The sequence below is a fragment of the Sapajus apella genome, unplaced genomic scaffold (assembly GCF_009761245.1).
Source record: "Sapajus apella isolate SASKATOON/1434 unplaced genomic scaffold, GSC_monkey_1.0 scaffold6, whole genome shotgun sequence".
NCBI classification, from domain to species: domain Eukaryota; kingdom Metazoa; phylum Chordata; class Mammalia; order Primates; family Cebidae; genus Sapajus; species Sapajus apella.
The window spans coordinates 912847-936008 of NW_022436946.1; the positions used below are offsets into that span (position 1 = coordinate 912847).

General features: G+C 36.5%; 1 protein-coding gene across 6 annotated transcripts in view; it reads right to left on the reverse strand.

The window, feature by feature from the left end:
* Window positions 1–23162, reverse strand: part of TAB2 (TGF-beta activated kinase 1 (MAP3K7) binding protein 2) — an 89095-nt gene that overhangs the window by 41995 nt on the left and 23938 nt on the right. For 4 of the 6 annotated variants that reach the window (XM_032274505.1, XM_032274500.1, XM_032274503.1 and 1 more), the window contains one exon: window positions 3925–4115. In XM_032274505.1, the coding sequence (XP_032130396.1) occupies window positions 3925–4026 (102 nt within the window). In that variant the 5' untranslated portion in view covers window positions 4027–4115. Of the gene's footprint in view, window positions 1–3924; window positions 4116–5868; window positions 7754–7775; window positions 10682–23162 lie in introns of those variants that run through there. The other 2 variants (XM_032274504.1, XM_032274502.1) reach the window with 2 other exon arrangements.

Sequence of the window (23162 nt, forward strand, 5' to 3'; positions counted from 1 at the left end):
CTCAGTGTGGAAGCTGCTTTCCTCACCTGGATTCCATCTTTCTGGATTCTCTCTCTCTGTGTGAGTTAGCTGTTTCTCTCTCCTCCTCTGGTTTCTCTCTTTCTCTCTAAATAAATCACTTTCTACAAACATTTTTTACCCCAGCATTTACTGCACACTGTGCCATGGTCCCCTCTCTCATTCTTAAGAGGGCAGGAGACCAAGAGCCTAGAGAAACGTCCTCTCAGGGGAGCTGCATCCATTAGGCAAGTGGAAAGGAATATGATCGCTGATCCCAAGAATCTCACAGTCTAGTGGAGGAGATTAATGTGAACACAAACGAAATGCAACATGGTAGGTGTTATAATAGAAATATGGATAAGGATGATGGGTGAAGGTCATCTGGGAAGGTTCCACTAAGTATATGGCACTTAAATATTAAGTATTACATATACTGAATGAACAATACTTAACGCGGTACTTTGAAAAACAATATCAATTTTAAACTTACAGATTCAATTGTCATTTAAACGAATTTAAAAACAGTAAAAAATTCAGTTAAAAATCAAAGTGAAAACTATGCAATATTTTCATATTCTTCTAAGTTTTAAGATTTAACTACCAAATATAAAAATAAACTTTGAAGATACAAATTACACCTGCTGGTTATAAGCTATCTTAGAGAATCCATACAGAAGGAAAAGATATGAATAGTTCCAAAAAGAGGGAACTATGCAACAGATAAACTTAAGAAGAGAACAACAGAGGATAGAAACTTTTGCTCTCTTCCTGAGAAGCAAGATTAAAAAAAGAACATGTACACAGAGTTGGTAGCATGTCATCATCCTTCACTAATTTTAAAAAGTTCTGATCTGGTCACGTGCAGTGGCTCACACCTGTAATCCCAGCACTTTGGGAGGCTGAGGCAGGCGGATCACCTGAGGTTAGGAGGTCAAGATAAGCCTGGCCAACATGGTAAATCCTGTCTCTACTAAAAATACAAAAATTAGCCAGGCATGGTGGTGGGTGTCTGTAGTCCCAGCTACTCAGGAGGCTGAGGCAGGGGAGCCGGGAGGCGGAGGCTACAGTGAGCCGAGATCACACCACTGCACTCCAGCCTGGTGACAGAGCAAGACTTCATATCAAAAAAAAAAAAAAAAAAAAAAAAAAAAAAAAGTTCTGAGCCAGTATACTTGTAGGAAGGATCTGTTGAGAGAAAGAACAGAAACCCACCCAATTGAGAAATGAAGAGCAGCCCCAAAAGAGATGCTGTCATTCAGTGGTAGCTTAATTTGTCTTTTTAGTTTAAAACTATTTCTCTAAATTTGGGAAAACTTGCACCCTAGTTGCAACCACAGAGGAAGAAGCCCCTCTTGTTCCTCTCTTGTCAGATTTCTTGTTATATCAGCTAAAAAGTACATTACCTGGATACCCTAAATTATTATCAACTAACTTTTGAAAAGTGTGGTCTGTTTCATGCAAGCAAAATATTTCACTTTAGTTAATACCAGGTGTTGGGAGGCATGCTAAGTACAGTTTGCTTTTGTAAAGCCAGATTAACATAGTGAAGGTAATATTACTAGATGCCCAAAACAAATGCAAAACCATCTATATTTAATTTTTGGGCAAAGCTGAACACATGCTTAATTATTTTATTTTTAAATAGGTAATTTACAGACACAGATCAAAACAATAAAAAAAGATACTTGTTAAATCTGAGTCCTAATTCTGTCCCATCTGGTCTGTTCCCTCTTGCCTACTATGGATAACCATCTTTTATTAATTTTGTTTTTAATTCTTCCAATATTTCTTTGTGCAAACAGGGACAAATACATGGATATGTAGATATTTATTTGCCTTGCTCTGTCTATATACTCTGCTCTGCCTCTTGTTTTTCTTACCACATACTGGAGATTATACTGTAAGAGTACATTAGAGTTCTTTATTATTTTTTTTAAAAAAATATTTTGAAGTAATTCTACGAAAGGCTCTATGTTTTACTCCCAGTTAGGGTATTTCAAAATCTCTACACCTGTGTCATATGTAGGCAAGTGTTCTGGACAGTTCTTTCAATATGAAGTCTACAGAATTTTATCAAAGAACTTACATTATCTTCCTGTTAGTTTTTTAATAACCCACTGAACAGCATAGCTTTATTTTACCACTAAATTTTCTTTTATTTGAAAAGTTAGGGAGAAGTACTTGGATTCTAGGGGGAGACTTTTCCCCCTACTATCTCTGCTCCTTTTCCGTACTTTCTTTTAACTTCTGACTCCATCCTTATTACATTTTTTTATTCTCTCATTTCTTCTTTCACAGTCTATATTAACAAATGTAAACTACTGATTCATTTACCAAATATTTATTATGGGCCTTTTGCTGTTATTATTCCTTTTAGTATTGGCTTTTATTGAATACTCATTATGAATCAGGTATCCTATTGGTTGTTTTACCTACATTGTCAAATTTAATTCTCTGTGAAGCCTTTTTTATTTCCACTGTACAGTTAAGGAAATGAAAGTCAGAAAATGAGTCAAGTAAGTTAATTAAATTACTGCTAGTAACTGTCAAAACTTGAACTCAGTCTGGTTTTTCACCAAAAGATAGGCTCTTAACCATTATACTATAAGAAAAGGTGCTACTGGTGGAAGAATTCCATGCAGCTCAGGATAACTAGAGCATAGGGTATGAAGAGGAAAGACTGGACAAAAGATCAGGGTGTAGAAGCAGTCAGGATTCTAGATCACAGATCTTGTATGCCCTGGTCAAGCTATATGAGCTTCATTCAGAAGGGCATAGGGAACAATCAACAGGTTTTAAATGTGTGAACAGCTCTGCACTACGGCAGAAGAGGATAGACTGGAGAGACCAAAACTGGGTTAAGTTAAAGGCAGGTAGACCAACTGAAAGGTGACAATGGGGATAAAAGTGTGAACAAAATGTAGTCATTTTATAGATTTGATAAAAATTTCACACAATTTCAAACTTTAAAAATCACTTTTCAAGAGTAAATATGCTTGACTGAGCCCCAGATACTTTTTTTTTTTTTTTGAGATAGGATCTTGCTCTATTGCTCAGGCTGAACCTTTGCCTCCTGCATTCAAGCGATTCTTGTGCTTCAGTCTCTTGAGTAGCTGGGGAACAGGGGTATGGGCCACCATGCCCAGCTAGTTTTGGTATTTTTAGTAGAGACAGGGTTTTGTCATGTTGGCCAGGCTGCTCTTGAATTCCTGGCCTCCCAAAGTGCTCGGATTATAGTTGTGAGCCACAGCACATGGCTTCAAATACCTTTTGATACAAAAATTTCCAGTTTAATAAGAGGGCACAACTATTACTTAATATTTGGAATTGTGAATTTCTAAAATTGTGTGTACTAAGAACAATGTACAAATTAGAGAGTTAGTGATATTAATTGGAAAACTTACAAATTAAATTTAAAAATATAAAAACAGATCTTCCCCCTGCCCCCTTTGGAATTGGGACCTTGGGCATTGTCTAGTCAAACTCTTTCATTTTACAGATTAAAAAAACCTAAAGCACAAAGAGGGCATATTCCGTATCAGATATGCTTGGGATGCCCATTTAGGATTACAACCCAAGTTTCCTAGCTCCTTAATCATTTTTCTCACTTTCATACTAAGATCTGAATTAGCTCTCCTGGCAGAACAGGTGGGAGAAAAGTTAAAAAAGCTCGTATCTAGTAAGTACAAATATTATCAGTGCTTTATATGCGGATCTCATTTAACTCTCACATCTACTCTATAAGTATTATCTGTACTACAGATGGGTACAAAAAGCTCCACATGACTATCAGACACCAAAGCTTATCTCTTTTCATCATGGTACACTAACGCCAACAAGAACATAACCTAATAGAGTCTTCTTCCAATGTTTAAAGAAATACCAGATTTGTATTAATAAATTCAGAAATCATTTAACACTGACCTGTAACATGCACCTGGATACAACAACTTCAGGTACTTCGGGGAATTTTTGTCGCAGGTCATGTAAAACCTGAAAATCAATTTGGTGGCTTCCTTGGGCCATTCGTATATTGCCTGATCAGGACTATTTGTAAAGTAGGCAATTCTAGGCCTTAGTGGAAACAGTACTCATCTCTTCTGTCCAAGCATTTTCTGTGAAAGAAAGAAAAAAAAATTAATGAGAACTGATTATAGAAGAAATACTGTTGTGGATTTAAAATTTCAGTACAAAAGAATATGTGCTTTAGCACTTAACATCACAAACTAGAAAAATATTTAGACCTAAAATGCTTTCCATATAGTTATACTATCTTTTCAGTATAACCTCTGATGGTAAACTTTTATATTGTCTAATACCTATGTATTTATATGCTCCATAATGGCTGAGCCAAAAGGCATTCAAATAAGAAATTACGGTCAAGGTTGTCTTCCCAGATTCTTTTAAAAAGGGAGAAGGAATAACATCACTGATATTTTTCTTAATGATTAGCCCGAGGTGAGTAATCTAAATTGGATGTTAATAAAATTTGCTACTACAAATGACTCTGAATGTTTTGTCTAAAACTTAATGATTTAAAACCCAATACATTCAATATTTTGCTTTATCTTTCAGATATATTTAATCCTTAAATGCACAATCAATTCATTCTCAGGAACTTAGTAGCATTTTATTCCCTCTGATGTTAAATCAGTATTTGAAAAATACTAATATTTCCCTAGGGTTTTGATTTAATTGGCTGAAGAGTGAGCAGCCTGGACATACAGAGTTTTATAAGATCCCCAGGTGATTCTACTGTGTGGTCAAAGTTGAAAACTACCTACCTTATTGTTTCTAATGTAAACCATGTTTAATGTTGAAAAATCTTTTGGAGATATAAATAGGAAATAAGTACATTAACCTAAATAAAATATTAAGACATTTAAAATCATGCTATTTAAAAATACACTTCATTAGGACAAATTCCATAAGAAGACAATCTCTCTAAAACTAATTTCTTATTTGTGGTATTTCTCTTTTAACCTCGTTGATATAAGCCTAAAAAAATACAGGTCTACAAATTCCATGAATGCAGGAATTGGGTCTCTTTTATTTATTATTGTGTATCTAGCACTTTATAAAAAGTCTTCGGCATAACAGTAGACATTTAAAATAGTTCTGAGTAGATGAGTAAAATAGGTCTGAGTAGTTGTAGAACTCCTCGGTGCTCAATTAAATGCTCACTTAGACATCACGAGTAGTAATAATAAGTCTTTTAGTTTTTTTATCATCACTTGATTAAATTGTACTTAATTATCTTGTCTGTGTGGCTTTAGCTTAGTTACATCTCATGGATAAAATCACTGCCAAATCAAGTTATTTAATCAAATCAAGTTATCAAGCATTACAGATTTTCCAAAAGTATTTCTATGTTACATAGAAAATATGTGTTTACACATAATTTTAGCATTCAAAAGTAGTGTTTCTATAAATGAGAAAAAGTACTAGAAATTAGTAAATGATATTTTAAAATAATTTAAGTGGCGATAAACATGCTATAGAACTGCCCACCTTAAGGAAGCCTTCCTTGACTCCTCTCTATCATCTCATTTCTCCCCCTTCCCCCCCAATTTTGGGCTAAAACTCCTGGAAAAGCTTGTTTATATGTAAATGTCTTCACTTTTCCCCTCCTAATCTCTTTTAAACCTACCCCAGTCAGGCTTTCATAGTTTTTCTCCACTGAATCTACATTTATCAAAGCCACTATACACTTCCAGGTTATGAAACCCAATGGTGAATTTTCAGTCCTCAACTTACTAAGATCTCTCTCTGGCTTAGGACCCATTCAACCACTACTCCCTCATTCTTTAAACAATTTCTTCATGTGACTTCTGAGGTTTATACACTTCTGGTTTTCCTTCTACTTACTGGCAGATTCTTCTCAGTTTACTTTGCTGGATCATTTTCCTTTTCTGGACATCTGAATGTTGGTGGATGGTACAGTTCAGATCTATGGTTTCTTTTCAACTGTATCTACATTCCTCTTCAAGATAATTTCATTCAAATATTTGCTTTAAATGAAAGCAAATGATGCGGGGCAAATGATCATCTCCAACTCCAAAGCCCCTGGCTATCTACCACCCCTCTAACTTCATCTTCTACCCTCTCCTTGTTCCCTTAATTCAAAATGGCACTCTGGTGATTTCTCAAAGAAGCCACTCTTGTAATTCCCTTAGGGCTTTTGGATTTACTGCTCCTTTACTACTGGAACAGTTTTCCCTTAGATCCGCCTGAATGGCTCCCTTCTCTTATGTCATTAAGAATGTTGATAAAATGCCACTTCTTCAGAGACAGTTTCCCTGACCAATCCCCTCTATCTAAAACAGTGCCATACCTCTTCTCCATCTCCCACCATTGCATCCTCATACTGCTTTTTCTTCATAGCATATATCAATACCTGAGATCTATTATCTCTCCATCCCCAAAACATTAGCTCCACGGGATCAAGGACACTGAAGTTCACTGCTGTATCTCCAGGCTCTACATTATTCCTGGCTCACAGAAGATGCAACATTTGTTGGATCTAATGAATATTTTATTATAAGGTTTCTTTATAGTTTCTTTCTATAGGCTTCTAAAACATATTTCAAATAGTCTAGATTTGGGGAAAAATTATTTATACACAATTTGAGGGAAAGGCAAAGAGTCTGACTGAGACACAATTTTATTATTTAAAGGAGGATGAATCATGAAAACAAATTTCAACACATTATTAAAACATATACTGAAATCTCTCACCACACTTGCCTGCTTTTCTAATAAAGACTATTAAGTACGCAAATGATAACATTCTTCAATTGTACAATTTTATTTTATGGGTTCTACTGCCTGCAATGACTAACTCCTACCAGACCAAATCTTTCATGAATAACAACTATAAAGAGTAGAAATGCATAAAAAACTACCTGACAGCAGAAACAAATGGAAGAAGGGAAGAAGGGGTCAGCAATTCGAAGAAGCAAACAAGGGTAACTCTCCATTTTTTAAAAATGGCTTTTACTCAAACAGGCCCCAATTAGTTTGGGTAGCTAAAACTCATATAAAATACCTGCAGTCTTACAACAGCTGAAAGCTTAGTGAGTAAATCATAGGAAGGAGAGAACCACGGAAGGAAGCCCTAAATTCTGTGTATAAACTCTGTATGTATCTTTGATCTCCAAACTATACATATATGTGACAGATTCCATTCAAGCAACTAGGCTAAGGTTAAAATAACTGAACTGAGACTTCAGAGCTCATACTTTAAGTACAGTCAAGTTATCTGACTCAAAACAGTTAGCAACCAAACATCAATACTCATTGGAGGAATGCAGAATGCAGAGTCTCTAAATGACATTCAGAATCTCCTAAATAAAATCCAAAATTGTTAGACATAAACAGGAAAAACTGACCCATGCTCAAGAGAAAAGGCAACCAATGGAGATCAAGCCCAAGATGAGCTAGCTGCTAGAATTAGCACGTAAGTATTTTAAAGCAGCTATTTTAACTATGCTGAAGGATTTAAGTGCAAATACGCTCGGAACTCTCAGCAAAGAAATGGAAATATTACATATATATATATATATGGCAAATAAATAAAAATTTAAGAACTAAAAAATAAAATATCTGAAAAAATTCACTCAGTAAACTTAACCATGGATGGGAAATGACAGTGAACTTGAAGACAAAGCAACAGAAATTATCCAATATGAAGGATGGATAGAAAAATGACTGTGGGGAGGGAGAGAAATCGAACCTTAGGGACCTGTGGCAAGGTATCACAAGCTTTAACATACCTGTAATTGGAGATCCAGAAGGAAAGGGGAGGAAAGAATGAGGTAGAAAAAAATATTAGAATAAATTGTGGCTAAACATTTTGTTAGTAAACTATATACATTTACAGATTTAAAATACCAGTAAATCCCAACAGAAAAACCCAAAGACTACAATAGGCACACGATAGCCAAACTGTTAAAAACCAAAAAGAGAATCTTGAAAACAACCAAAGAAACAGAATGACAATAATTCAAATGAATGCTGACTTCTCATCAGGAACAATGTAGGCCAGAAGATAGTGAAATGACATAACGTAAGTACTGAAAGATGAAAAAACCAAGCTGTCAACCCACATACTATAGCCAGCAAAAGTAAACTTTAAGAATTAAGGCAAGATAACTATTTGAAAATGTAGCCTTTGTGGAGCAATCAGTCATTTGTATGGACAACCCAAACACATTACTGAAACAACTGGCATTTACTAATTTCAAAACAAAAACCAAGAAATATCTTGTAAGCTTACTCTGTAAAACTATTTCTCACAATAAACAGATATATATTTTCTATGTTAAAATGCAAAATAACTCCTTTCCTGAGAAACAGAATAAAGAAATCACACTTTATAAAATGTCTGGAGCAATAGTTATAAGGTTTCGGCATCTAACCTTCCACCAGCTAAAATGATCTAGGAGGATTAATTCTTTAAGGATTCTAAATAGTAGCAGAGTATATACAGGACTACGAAACATAAGTAAACATATTGGAAAGGTTTCTAAAATGTGCTGTATTATTTCCTTTCTTAAAGATTATGGAAACAATTTTTGATTTCTCAGTAACTATTACAGTGAAGAGTACTAAGCACTGGTTAATGGCTTAGACTGCAAGTTATGCTTTATATTCAGTAAGGTTTATCATGGTGGATGTTTCTAGGACTATAAGAGTATACAAAAGCCAACTGTTTAACACGAGACCATGTCTCCAGATTAAACAAACAAACAAAAACAAAGAACGCAACTGAATATATAGATCTGATGAAAATCTGAACATTTACGAGGCAACTAGATAAGAGTGTTTAAAACAGGGACTATCATCATCTGTTTATCAGCTGTACATCTAATGAGTGTATAGTATGCAGAGATACCATGCTGAAGATAGTGCAAGTATTAGAGTCAATGTCCTTGCCCTGCAGATCACAGAAATTGCTAGGTTAAAGGCACATAAATACAAGTTTATAACTTAGATAACTATTTTTAACTTGCCCATTTTATCTTCTGTCTACCTTCTTCTGCTATTGGGTCTGCTGTCTGTCATCTCTCTTGTGGCTACCACAGCCACTGTTTTTATCTTTCACATCATTCCAAAGTAGAGCATAGGAACATGGTACATTAGAAGAAATCGTAGAAAGCAAAGATCAAGAAAAATAGGTAGGGCCCAAATCATGAAGTGTCTCATAGGACATTAAAATTTGGAAAGCCACTGAAGGATTTAAAGCTCAGAGGTAGGAAAGGTGACATGATCAAGAAATCATGTGTGTATAAAAAAATGGCTATTGTATGGAAAAAGGGCAAAAGAATATATGAGAAGACTAGTTAGAAAGCTACTGCTGTAGTCCGGCCAGAAAATGGTAATAGCTTGTACTGTGGATAGCAATGGAGACTAGGTAGAGAGAAGTGTGAAACCTTAAAGGATATTTAGGAAGTAAAAATGTATAGAAATCCAGTGACAGATTAGAAATTGGGGTAAAAGAGAAGGAGGTGTCAAGGTTGATTTCTGATTTGCTCAACTGGATCGTGGTCAGATTTCCAATTGGGAAACAATGGGAAAAATCCAACAGTACAAACAAAGAGAAGGATTACTGGTTTGTTTCTGAAACCGTACAATCTAGGGTGCCTTTAAAACATCCAAATAGAGATACCACACAGGGAGTTGCAATATATGGATGGGTATAGCGCTCAAAGGACAGATCTGACCTGCAGATAAAAATGTGAGAGGCATCTTTAGTACTGGTATTAATTAAAAACTAAGTGTGAACGAGATAATCCTTCCATATAATTTAAATATGTCACTAATTATATTATAGATAAGACATTATATAGTAATTAAGTTTTTCAGAATGGTCACATTCTTTCTATCCTCAAAAAACTGAAGACTACGTTTAAAGATGGATTTTCAAGTATCTTAATGAATTTTTTTGTTCAGGAAATATTTTGATGTGGCATTAACCTGTAATGAAACTTTAAAAAATGCTTAAGAAAGAAAACATGTAAATAATTTAAAAAACTAGCAAGTGCTACGAAGCTCATCAGGGAAACTTCCCCTGCCTCACGCCTCTGTGCCTTTGATTCCTACTCTGCAGAGGTAACCACGGTCAAGACTGAGCTGCTTCTCCACATTCTTACCTATTGTTGGAGGTGGGACCTGGTGGTGAATGAATCACAGGGGTAAATTTCTCATAAATGGTTTAGCGCCAGTTACGAGAAAATAAAGATTTAGCTTTAGAACTTAGTGCCTACCCTATATATACACCATACTTCTGTACTGCTATACTCCACTGCCCAGTCACTTATTTTATAATTTTTATTTAATCAATATTCAATGTTTATATTACTTATTTCCCCTATAAATACTGTTAGCCTAGATACTTAGTCAATAATGACAGATGGACTAAATCTCCAAGGTCACTTCCTGTAGTAGTATTTAGGGAAGAAAAGCCTAATTTTAATTTTAAAAACTGTAGAATATTAACCATATGTGACCAAAGCTGGTATTCAACTACGTCTGATAAAATAACAAAGCTCTCAAAATTCTAACACTAGGGAAAATGGGGAGAAATAGAAGGGAGGGGTAAAGGAGAAATATTACTATTCTACTTAAGTTATAGATTATATTAGATGTATTATTTTCTAGAAAGCAAGCTGCCTTGATATTAAAAACAAAACAGGGCCGGGCGCGGTGGCTCACGCCTGTAATCCCAGCACTTTGGGAGGCCGAGGCAGGTGGATCACGAGGTCAAGAGATCGAGACCATCCTGGTCAACATGGTGAAACCCCGTCTCTACTAAAAATACAAAAAATTAGCTGGGCATGGTGGCGCGTGCCTGTAGTCCCAGCTACTCGGGAGGCTGAGGCAGGAGAATTGCCTGAACCCAGGAGGCAGAGGTTGCGGTGAGCCGAGATCGCGCCATTGCACTCTAGCCTGGGTAACAACAGTGAAACCCTGTCTCAAAAAAAAAAAAAAAAAAAAAAAAAAACCAAAACAATGACTATAAAAATATGGCAAAGTCTGTCAAAGATTGAAGCTAACTGCTCTTGCCCAGTCTCCCCTTCCCCAGCACACCAAGCCAGATGGGACAGTTTTCTAAAACTTTCCAAAAAAAGGTAATTTTTGTGTTGTTTAAATTGTTTCAGAATCTAGACAGATTTCAGTTTTTAATTTACTTTAAAAGGTTATAATATAGTTTGGGTATTATCCCCTCTAAATCCCACGCTGAACTGTGATCTCCAGTGTTAGAGGTGGGGCCTGGTGGTGAATGAATCATGGGGATGGGTTTCTCATAAATGGTTTAGTACCATCCTCTTGGCACTGTCCTCACAATAGTGAGTTCTTGTCAGATATGGCTGCTCAAAAGTGTGTGGCACCTCCTGTCTCTTGTACCTGCTCTATGTGATATCCAGGGTCCCCGTTTGCCTTCTGCCATGGTTGTAAGCTTCCTGAGGTCCCAGAAGAACTTATTAGGAACCAGAGCAGATTCACCCTTGTTATGCCTTAGCAAAGAGCTTGGCTGTATTGTGTTCATGCCCTAGCGATCTGTGGAAGTTTCAACTTAAGAGAGACGACTTAAGAGTGATGACTTAGGGCATCTACAGAAGAAATTTCTGATGTGGCCTGGATGTTTCTAACAACCTATACTCAGATGTTGGAGCAAAGAAATGACTTAAGGTTGGAAGTTATATTTAAAGGGGAAGTAGAACTATAAAAGTCTGGAAAACGTGCAGCCTGGCCATGAGGCAGAGAAAGAAAATGCTTTTTCAGGAGAGGAATTCAAGCAGGCTGTGGAGCAACCACTTGCTAGAGAGATTGGCATGACTAAAAAGGAGTCAAGTGCTAACAGCCAAGACAATGGGAAAAAGGCCTCGAAGGCATTTCAGAGATCTTTCCTCAGAGACCAGGAGGAAAGAATGGTTCTGGCGTTGTGGCCCAGCCCTGCACAGCTCCAGCCCTGCACAGCTTGGGAGACTGCTCCCTGCATCCAGGCCACTCCAGCTCCAGCTATGGCTCAAAGGGCCAAGAACAACTTGGGCTGCTCCTGCTTTGGAGAATGCAAGACACCTTAAGCCTCAGCAGCTTCCATACGGTGTTAAGCCTACAGGTGTGCATATTGCCTAGAGTGAAGGAGGCTTGGCAGCCTCCACCTAGATTTCAGAGGATATATGAGAAAGACTGGGTGGCCAGGCAGAGGCCTGCTGCAGGAGCAGAATCCTCACAGAAAACCTCTACTAGGGCTGTAGGGAGGGAAAATGTGGAGTTGTGAGTCCCCACAGAGTCTCCATGGGGGCACTGCCTAGTGGAGCTGGGGAAAAGGACCACCATGCTCCAGACCCTGGAATAGTAGATCTACCAGCAGCTTACACCTTGTGCCAGAAAAAGCTGCAGACACTCAACTCCAACCCATGAGAACACTTGTGGCAGCTGAACTCTGCAGACACAGAGAGGCAGGGGTGCTCGAATCCCTGGATGTGGGACATGGAGTCAAAGGAGGTTATTTTGGAGCTTTAAGATTTAATGACTGCCCTACTGGGTTTTACATCTGTATGAAGCCTGTAGCCCCTTTCTTTTGGTCGATTTCTCCCTTTTGAAATGGGAATGTTTACCCAATGCCTGCAACCCCCACTGTATCCTGAAAGTAGGTAACTTGTTTTGATTTTACAGGCTCATAGGTAAAAGGGACTTGGTTTGTCTCAGATGATTCTTTGGACTTCTGAGTGTGGCTGAAATGAGTTGAGACTTTTGGAGGACTATTATGAAGGAATGATTATATCTTGGAATGTGAGAAGAACATGAGATTTTGAGAGGCAAGGGTGGAATAATATAGTTTGGATGCTGTCTTCTCTAAACCTCATGTTGAATTATGATCCCCAATGTTGGATATGGGACCTAGTAGGAGGTGACTGGACCACGGCGGTAGATTTCTTATGAATGGTTTAGTGCCACCCGCCTTGGCACTGTTCTCAGGATTGAGTTTTCATGAGATCTAGAAGTTTAAAACTTCCTCCTCCATTGCTCCTGTTTTTGCCACGTGACACGCTGGCTCTCCCTGTGCCTTGGCCGTGACTGTAAACTTCCTGAAGTCTCGCCAAAAGGCGAGCAGATGCCTGGCAACATGCTTCCTGTACAGCCTGCAGAACTAGGAGCCAAATAAACCCCTACTCTTTCTAAATTACCCAGTCTTGGGAACGTCTTTATAGCAATGCAAGAACAAACACAGGCTATCATAAAAAAAAGCTTTGGAAAAAAAAAGCCTATCATCTTCTGATGTAAAAACCTAAATTCAAATAAAGCAAACAAAATACCTATATACCAAGAGCATTTACTTTAAAAAACCGGCAAAACATTTTGAATAAATGATTAGGAACAAAGCATACAAACTATAGGGCTGGATTTATTATAGGTATCCCAGTTTAAAAATTTTAGTCTTAATTTCAGTTCCAGAATGACGGTGTACTGAGCTAGTTCTGACCTCTTCTGTTCTGAACAACCAGAAATACTGAAAAACGATTGACTTTGTTTGCTAACAGCAGAGCCTGCAAGAAAAAAATTCCCTGGTGCCAGAAACAAAGAATTAAAAACCACTATAATAAGTGCTTAAGTTAAAATACTATGGCGATATGTGAGGGAGAGGAGTTTGGAAGAAGAGAGATATAGTTATCAGAACTAGACATGCTGAAACTGGGGTTTTAATGCTATGTGGAAAGGAGACACACTACAGGACCATACAGGAAGACATCTTTATTTAAATGAAATAGTTGTACAAGACTTGATTCTGCAAAGTCCTTCCTTACTAGGAGAAAGCAGCTAAACTTCTAACCATTGCAACACAGAAGCCACAAGAACAACTGAAATTCACTAGAGCCATGAGTGGGAAGTCTCCCTTATAAAATTAAAAGACACAAGCCTGCACCATGCACAGGTGTGGAATCCAGATTTACACTACAGGTATAGAAAAGAAACTCAAAATAGAAATTAACAAAAAAACTGGTCTGAGGCTGGTGATGCCATAGGATTTCTGGCAGAAACAAAAGCAAAACTGCTATCGAATCTTATTTCTTTAACCCAGGAAGCAAAGGAGTTCTAGAGGTAAAAAATGAAAAACAACATCATGTTGAAAATGAGTCAAGATAGAGAACCACGGAATTAGTAATTCCATTTCACGAGGCTGACAATGTTCAAAACAGGTAAATCTTAGAGCAAAGTTGAGTGTGTAAGTAGGAGAGGAAAAAGGTGCCAAACGTTAAAAGCTCCTTAAGATTTAAGATAGGACAAAAACGGCGACTTTCCTGATCAAGAAAAGGCTGTGTTTTCTAGGCCAGCATTTTTTAGCTTGGTCTGTGGACCACCTGAAACAAAATCACTGGGCTTCATCCTGGACTTACTGAATCAAAGTCCCCAGTGTAAAGCCCAGGTATGTTCCCCAATTCATATCTGAATCCTGTGTTGCGCTCTCTCATGACAACTGCTCATCTGAATGTTTCTTCAAATAAAGTTTATTCCAGTTCCTACAAAACTTCTAGTTGACATACAGTAAATGAAAGGCAGGGAAGGGAAGGGACTAATCAAAAACCAAGATGACTATGGTCAAAGGATCACATATAAGAGGAGCTTGTAGTAAAGTATTGGTTTAAGGGAGGAAAAGAGAGATGAAAAGCGGTGTGGAATTTCATGAGTTTAAAAAAACAGGTGAAAGGCAATGAAATAAAAATATTATTAAAATGAAGTCAATTACCAACAAGCTCTATAACAGGAATGGTTAGAAACTTTTATGTAACTTGATTCAATGGGAAAGAAATAACGGGGAAGAAAAAATTACCTCTATAAGTATACACAAACAGGTTCTGCAACTACTATATATTTAAGAGCACAGGACAAATGTAGTTGTACAATAAACACATATGGATTACCATAGGTCAGCTAAAAATGAAGCTTCTTTATTATAAAATACAAACTGTTTTTGGCCAGGTCAATTTCTGAAAAATCTTTTACTATCAAGAAGGTACCATGCAAAGTAAATGATGGAGCAAAGCTAAATTCCCAGAGATCTAATTTTTACATATAAAAAGAATAACTGGTAATGTATCTCATATAAACTACTTCATTTACACAATTTAAACTTGACAAAGTATTGGCCTTTACTATTAAAATCTTAACAAAGAAAAGGGACCAATGAAAAAATAAAACGTTACTCTGAGACAGGCATAAACTTTCCTGAAGAGTAGAGTTTCCTAAGAGTAGAATTAAAAGAAACAGTATTCTACCTTAGCCATGCATGTTTCTAAAATTTTCTGATGAAAGAACTTGTTAATAGTTTAAAACAGAGATAACCTAATGTTGCTAAATATTTCAGCCTCAATGTCATAAGAGCACACTGTCTCATCTAACTAGATGAGACAATTATGATATAATGTATATAAAACAGTATTTGATACATAGTGATAACTGGTTAAGTATAAATTCTAGGATTTCATGGGTTCATTTATGAAGTTTAATATGCTACTTACTTGCAGTAACCTCTTGGGCAAATAATTTAACTTCTCTGTTCCTCAGTTTCCTCATCTATAAAATGGTGGTGATAGAGTAGCTACTTCATAGGATTGTTATGAGAATTAAATGAGTAATCCATGTAAGATAATAAAAAAGAGCACATGGTAAGTATCTATCTAAATAAAATATCAATACTATTATTTCATGTTTTGTAAAATGGTGAAAACAACTCAAAGAGCTTCATGGATTAGTGATAACACAATTAAAGTCAATTGCATTATATCTGTCCTGACTATAGCACAAAGCACAAACTTGTAGTAGTAATTATTTATTCTAAATGTTCTGAACTTCCATGAAGTACAAAGAAACAAAACCTTACAAGGCTGCATATTATCCTGGCTGCAGAATAATGTAGGAGTGGATTAAACCTTTAAGGCCTTCCTTTTCAATGTGTATGGGACAAAAAACTTGCAGTTGGGGAAATCTGACAAAGCTACATGACAAACTCAACAGTACTAGGTTGTGCAAAGTGCTAGATAAGTGGCATAAACTGTGCTATAATAGGTGTTTAAAGAGATATATCTGGGCTGAGGGTGAAATGGGGAAGTGTTGAAACATCGAAACTTAAAGTATAAAGGAAGACAAGTAAGGTAGATTCTGGGGATAGTGTCACCTGTCTTGCAGAAGGAAGAAAGGAGGGACCAAGAGGAAAGAAGGGGATTATACAGAAGGTACTCAGGATGGGGAGTAGTTACAGGAGAAGATGAGAAAGATGAATAAAGGTTTCTAGGTATAGTGGTCTTTATCAGAGAAGACCTTGAGATATGCTAATGCTAAGGTTTTAATATATGTAAAACTACATACATATATATGTTTGTGTGTGTGTATATATACATAAATAATTTTATCTTTGCCCCATTCTTATATGATTATGAGTTCTGCTGGAACAAATTTAATTATGTTAAAAAGTAAGCTGGGCATGGTGGTACATGCCTGTAGTCCCAGCTACTAGGGAGGCTAAGGAAGGAGGATACATTGAGCCCAGTTGAAGATTTCAGTGAGCTATGATTGCGTCACTGCACTCCAGCCTGGGTGACTGAGATCTTAAAAAAAAAGACATGAAATATGGTTCATGTTGAATATCAAACAGTAGTAGGAAGAACTATATAAAATTCACTTCTCAACTGCATTAGGATTCTTCCTTAGCTTATGAGCAAGAATGTAAGGAGAAGATTTTTCCATTTCAACATATGCTACAAGCAAATTCTGGTTTCCAAAGTAATCACTAGAGATGATAATTTTTTTCTGTAAACCATAAAATTCTGAATTGGACCGAATTCTAGGAAGTGATCTTATAAAAGCATAATTCAAGAATTCTGAAAAATGCCTTGTTGTCCAGTCATCTCCTTGTTAGACTTTCTCTTCTCCCAGTCAATCCAATTTACCTCTTAAAACCAAGCCCTGGTCACAAACAAAATTCTTTACATAAGAAATGTTAGTTCCCAATGGGATGTGGTGGCTCATGCCTGTAATCCCAGCACTTCGGAAGGCTGAGGTGGATGGATCACCTGAAGTCAGGGGTTTGAGACCAGCCTGGCCAACATGGTGAAACCCTGTCTCTACTAAAAATACAAAAACTAGCCAGATGTGGTGGCAGGCACCTGTAATCCCAGCAACTTGGGAGGCTGAGGCAAGAGAATCGCTTGAACCCAGGAGGCAGAGGTTGCAGTGAGTCGAGATCGCACCACTGCACTCCTGCCTGGGCAACAGAGTGAGACTCCATCTATGAATGAATGGATGAATGAATGAATGAATGAATGTAAGTTCCCAAGTAGACAGACTATTTTGTTCACTGGTATAACCTAAGTGCTCAGATAATATATGTCAAATGGATGCTCAGTAAATATTTGTTGCAGTAAGTCTCTAAATAAACATCAGAATACATATAGCTTTTGAAGACTACGGTTTTCTACACCCCCAAACTTAAGTGTTTCCCTTAAACTCAGCTATAAGTCAGTGCTGCTGTATCTGTTTTCAAAATGTAAATATGTTCCATCACGATTGATATATGAGCAAACAATCTGAACATTAAGTGAATTTTGCTGTAATTTCATTTATAAGAAACACTAGGTAAACAGAGAAAGCCATATCGAGCTGAAACAAACTATGAATATACAAAAAGTAAACATGAACACACCTGAAACACTTACCAGCTATCTCAGCTTAACACATCTGTATGTCATTAATCACACCCAGCTACACTACTGATGGCAAAAAACCCTTACTTGACGACTTTACAATAACTCACAAGCTGCAACTCTTCCTATGCTCCCCTTCCATAAGCAAACTTTAGGTCTTATTCAAGGAAAAGTACAATATTCATTATAGTATTTACATATTTCTTAACCATTTAACATGAATAAAATTGTTATCTTTAAGTTCTTATCTTTTTTTTGAGACAGAGTTTCGCTCTTCTTGCCCAGGCTGGAGTACAAGGGCACAATCTTGGCTCACTGCAACCTCCACCTCCTGGGTTCAAGCAATTCTCCTATCTCAGGCTCCTGAGTAGCTTAGACTACAGGCGTCCATCACCACGCCTGGCTAATTTTTTGTATTTTTAATAGAGACAGGGTTTCATCATGTTGGCTAGGCTGATCTCGAACTCCTGATCTCAGGTGATCCACCTGCCTTGGCCTCCCAAAGTTCTGGGATTACAGGTATGCCCAGCCTTATCTTTTTTTTTTTTTAATGTTCACAGCTGATGTTTTCAAGTGTTGTACCCATAATTCCAATTTTTTTCCCCATAAGCTGTGTGTGTGTATGTTTGTGTGACTTTGCACAGCATGGTGATATTTAGGAACATGCCTCTGCCTCAACAACTGACTATTAAGATTAACCTCTCCAGGATGCCAAATGGGATGGCAGAATGTTTCAACCTATCTATTTGCTTGTCAATTTGATGCTAACAGTTTCTTTCTTTTTTTCCTTCTTTCTCCTTCTCTTTTCTTCTCTTTCTTTTTGAGATAGGGTCTTGCTCTGTCACCCAGGCTGGAGTGCAATGGCACAATCATGGCTCACTGCAGCCTCAACCTCCTGGGCCAAAGGATCTTCCCTCCTCAGCTTCCTGAGTAGCAGGGACTATTGGTGCATGCCACTACAACTGGCTAATTTTTATATATTTTTTTGTAGGGTCTCCCTATATTGCCAAGGTTGGTCTTGAACTCTTGGACTCAAGTGATCCTCCCACCTTGGCCTCCCAAAGTGCTGAGATTTCAGGTATGAGCCACTGTGCATGGCCCAGGTTCTTATTATTAATTACAATTTCCATCTCTTCTGTGAATTGGCTGACATTATCACACTGTCATGAATTACTGTTAAATAATATCTTTACCACAGAAAGAAGTGTTGATAATGCACTCAGAATAGCTGAATGATGCTATTATTTTTTAAATTAAAGCAAATTTTAAAAGCTTTGACTCCAATGAAGATTTCAAAAATTAAACACAAAGAATCATATTACCTAAGTACATATACGATTTAAGTTATCTTTTACATTATGACACATTATACCAGTATCATATCATATACCAGTTAGGAAGTACTTACTGCACTTCACATTTAATTAACTTTAAAATAATTTACAAATGTTAACATAAAGTTTTAAAGCTTACTTTTTATGGTAAATCATTGGAATTATATTTTTTGGAGCATGATGTTACAATTCTATCAAGGCAAAGCAAACTTTACTATCTCCATTTACGATAAAAATAAGGTAACTACAATCAATCTTTACCATAAAACTTTATCAAAAAAGTTATAATACTAAATCATTTCACACAGATAATCAGTTATCTGCAAAAATAATAGAATCCAAATGTTACTTATTTTAAGTTAGCTATTATGTTCAGATTGAGAGAGATTTAAAATTTAAAGGGAACAAATGATTATGTTATAAAGTAGCATAATTCCTCTTAAAGAGAAAATTTCCCAATTTTCTCATTTAATGCATTGTCTCAAGGCCATGAATGCTGACAACTTCTGATGGTTAACAGGCTTAGCAGTTATAAGTTCTTCTAAAAGGAATGCGCAAGTTGGCCACACTTGGCAACTTATGTATTGTGGTTTTGTGGTAGGTACTACATTTTCTAAGGATCAAGAAAAATGCAATAAATCTAAGATGGAATAGTTATACTTCATCAAAACATATTATATAATTGACTACATTTTGTATATTTTACAATTCATATCTCATTGTTTTCCAATACATTATCATTCATTGCCCTCTTTCACTCTAATTTTTGGATAATCTATCCTATGCATAAATATCATCTATAAAAGAAAACAGGAGCTAAGTATGATAACAAGTTCCTATTTATGGGTAAAAGAGAACAAGGAGAAAAGAGAGTAAAAGCACTTGAAAGAACCAATTTTCATCTTACACCAACCATAAACATTTATAACAAACCAATTAGCTCAATAATGTGTAAAAATTTTAATAATTTGGTTAAATATTAATTTAAAACGGCACCTTAATATTCAGAGAAAGTTGTAAGGAGTATCATTGGCTGGGTGCAGTGGCTCACGTCTGTGATCCCAGCACTCTGGGAGGCCAAGGCGGGTAGATCACTTGAGGTCAGGAGTTCTAGACCAGCCTGACCAACATGGTGAAACCCCGTCTCTACTAAAAATACAAAAATTAGGGGGGCAGAATAGCCAGCGCCTGTTAATTCCAGCTACTCAGGAGGCTGAGACAGGCAGGAATCGCTTGAACCCGGGAGGCAGAGGTTGCAGTGACCTGAGCAATGAGAGTGAAATTCGTGTGTGTGTGTGTTTGTGTGTGTGTATTAAAAAAAAAAAAAAACCAACTGGATCCCCATTTGTAGTTTCAATCCCTTACTTGGTCCCATTGTTTTTTCTGTTCATCTCATATAATTCTGCCCATTTTCTTTCTTTCTTTCTTTTTCTTTTTTTGAGACAGACTATTGCTGTCTCCCAGGCTAAAGTGCAATGGTGTAATCTCAGCTCACTGCAACCTCTGCCTCCCGGGTTCAAACCATTCCCCTAGGAGAATGTCATTCTTGAATCCCTCCTGGGTTCAAGCCATTCTCTCTAAGTGTTGGGATTACAGGCGTGAGCCACGGTGCCCAGCCTGATCATTTTCTTTCTAATGTCATGGCCCTCAGCTGAATTTTTCCCATAGTGGAGTACTTGCCAGTTGCTAAGGGAGATGGTATGTGCACATGCACAATAGCACTAGGAGTGTGATAATTAAGGTCTTGAGTTAGATACAGTGTACATGGATATTTGTTACTACTAGTAAAGTACCGAGTTCTAGCTTTCTATCCATCCATCCCTTCCTCCCTCTCCTCTTATCTATCCAGCTATTATGAATTAAAGTATCTAAACTAGAAAAAACACATGTTTTTAAAGTGGAGTATACAAGGATGGCCACCCCACTGTGCGCCTCTAAAAACCTCAATGCCCATCTAAGGGGAACAAATAAGTAAATAAGTATATTATTGCATAGCCACACTAAGAAACATCATGCAGCTTTGTTGTTGTTGTTTTTTAGAGGAGTATGATATCCAAATAATCATATAGACAAATATGTCCAAATAATTATATGGACCTATAAGACATTAATTGAAAAAAAAAATGCAGATCCCTTTGTGTAAAAACAAAGATACAAAGATGTATTTTATTTAAAATTGTTTTGTCCTTTCCTATGATGCTGAAAATAGATGTATTCGAAACAGATATTTTTATATGATTGTATAGGAAATATTCTGAAAGTATACACACACTAATTATTTTGGAGAGGAGGCTGAGTAGGAGGACACATGGATGGAAGGTAGTCCAAGGAGGTTTAGTCATTTGCCCTAATTTTCATAATACATATTCATGCATTACCAAAGTTATTCCTTACGTATTTCTCCATAACATGACTTGTATTCTGATATGTAGACAGAGTAAGAGTAGAACGGAATGAGTTATTTGAAAGTACCTGTATTAGCCAACCACAGGTACTTTCAAATAACTCAAAACCCATACTGTCTATGCTGAAACTGTTATTGAGTGCAGTTAACAGCTGCAGCACTGACCAATTATCAAGATGCTTAATAGATGAGATTTACAGTTAATTTTTAATTTAAATGTCACTTATGAGTTTATATCTGTAGGTCCATCCATGATTAACCATGTCTAAGCTTAGTCTCATAATTTGTAATCCTTGGTTAAAACAAAGAAGCCAGGTAACTTTTTTTTTTTAACCAAAGGCTAACAAGGTGAACTATTTATTATTCAATCACTCAAACTAAGTATTACACATCCATCAATGAGATGGTTTAATTAATTAAAGAGGTAAGGGGTGGTAGAAAAATAAGTAGGTTTATTGTTACTACTAAATATGAGTCCCCCAATAAACATAAAACCTTTATGGAAAGTTATTGCACTATCATACACAAAGGTGGAGAAGACACACTGTTTTCTCTGAGCCTAGAGTACAATCGCTTTGGTTCTACACTTACTATAAGCTAAGTCCTATGCTAAATGCCTTAAACATGTATTATTTCAATTACTTCTTAAAATATTCCTGTAGTGAGGATTAAGTGAGAAAACTGCAGGTAAAACTCTTTACACAATACCTGACAAATAAAGTAAATGTCCTTTATTAGGCATTACTACTGCCTAATCTCTAACTTCATCAATTCAACCCTGACACTACGGTAGTCAGTTTTTCAAAAGAGTCACTGAATTAACACATACCAGTTCTAAGAAATCTTCAATGGATTCCCATTGACTACTAAAGTCCAAACTCCTTTTTTGACATTCAAAAACATGACACAGCTTCATCTCCCATCACACCATCACACCTCTCTCTATCCAACCTTTCTCTATGCACACTGGACTGCTCACAATTTCTATAATATATCATATACTATTATCTCTATTACTTAAAAAATACTCTTGCCACTTTCTCTAAAGAATTCCATCTATCCTTCATGGTTCAGTAGAAACATTACCTTCTCCACAAAGCTGGTTCTCTCCAGTACTCTTATGTTGTATGCATTTCTATTATGATACTTTCATACTACTTGTCTACAAGCTCACTAAAACAAGGATAATTCATTTCTACATCCTTGCTGTGTCTAGCATACTGTTTTACACACAATTTACATTGAATAATGGAGAAAAATTTCACCATTACTAATTAATAGCACCACTGAAAATAACTATCAAGACTTGATATTCATATGTAATTCCTTCTTTAATTTCCACTTCAATTCACATTAACAGTGGTAATGACCCTAACTAGTATCTCCCTTTTCAGCTCTAATTCAACACTCAGTGACACATAATTCTTTCAACACCAAACAAATAACGTGGCACATCATCAGTGACCTAATGCTGACTATATTGCCAGATATTCAATTCATTATGCATTAATACCGCAGGAAGGGATAAAAGGAAGGATTTAAGCACATGCTACAATATTAGGACTGCCTTTTAAATTCACAATTGGGATACAAAATTCCTCTTCAATTTTGGGTAATCTCTAACCTAGATGAACTGAACTTTAAAATCAAAAGACATGTATGATTATCTACCCACTTAGTAAATAAACTCATCTTTCAAGGATTAATTCTGTTTCT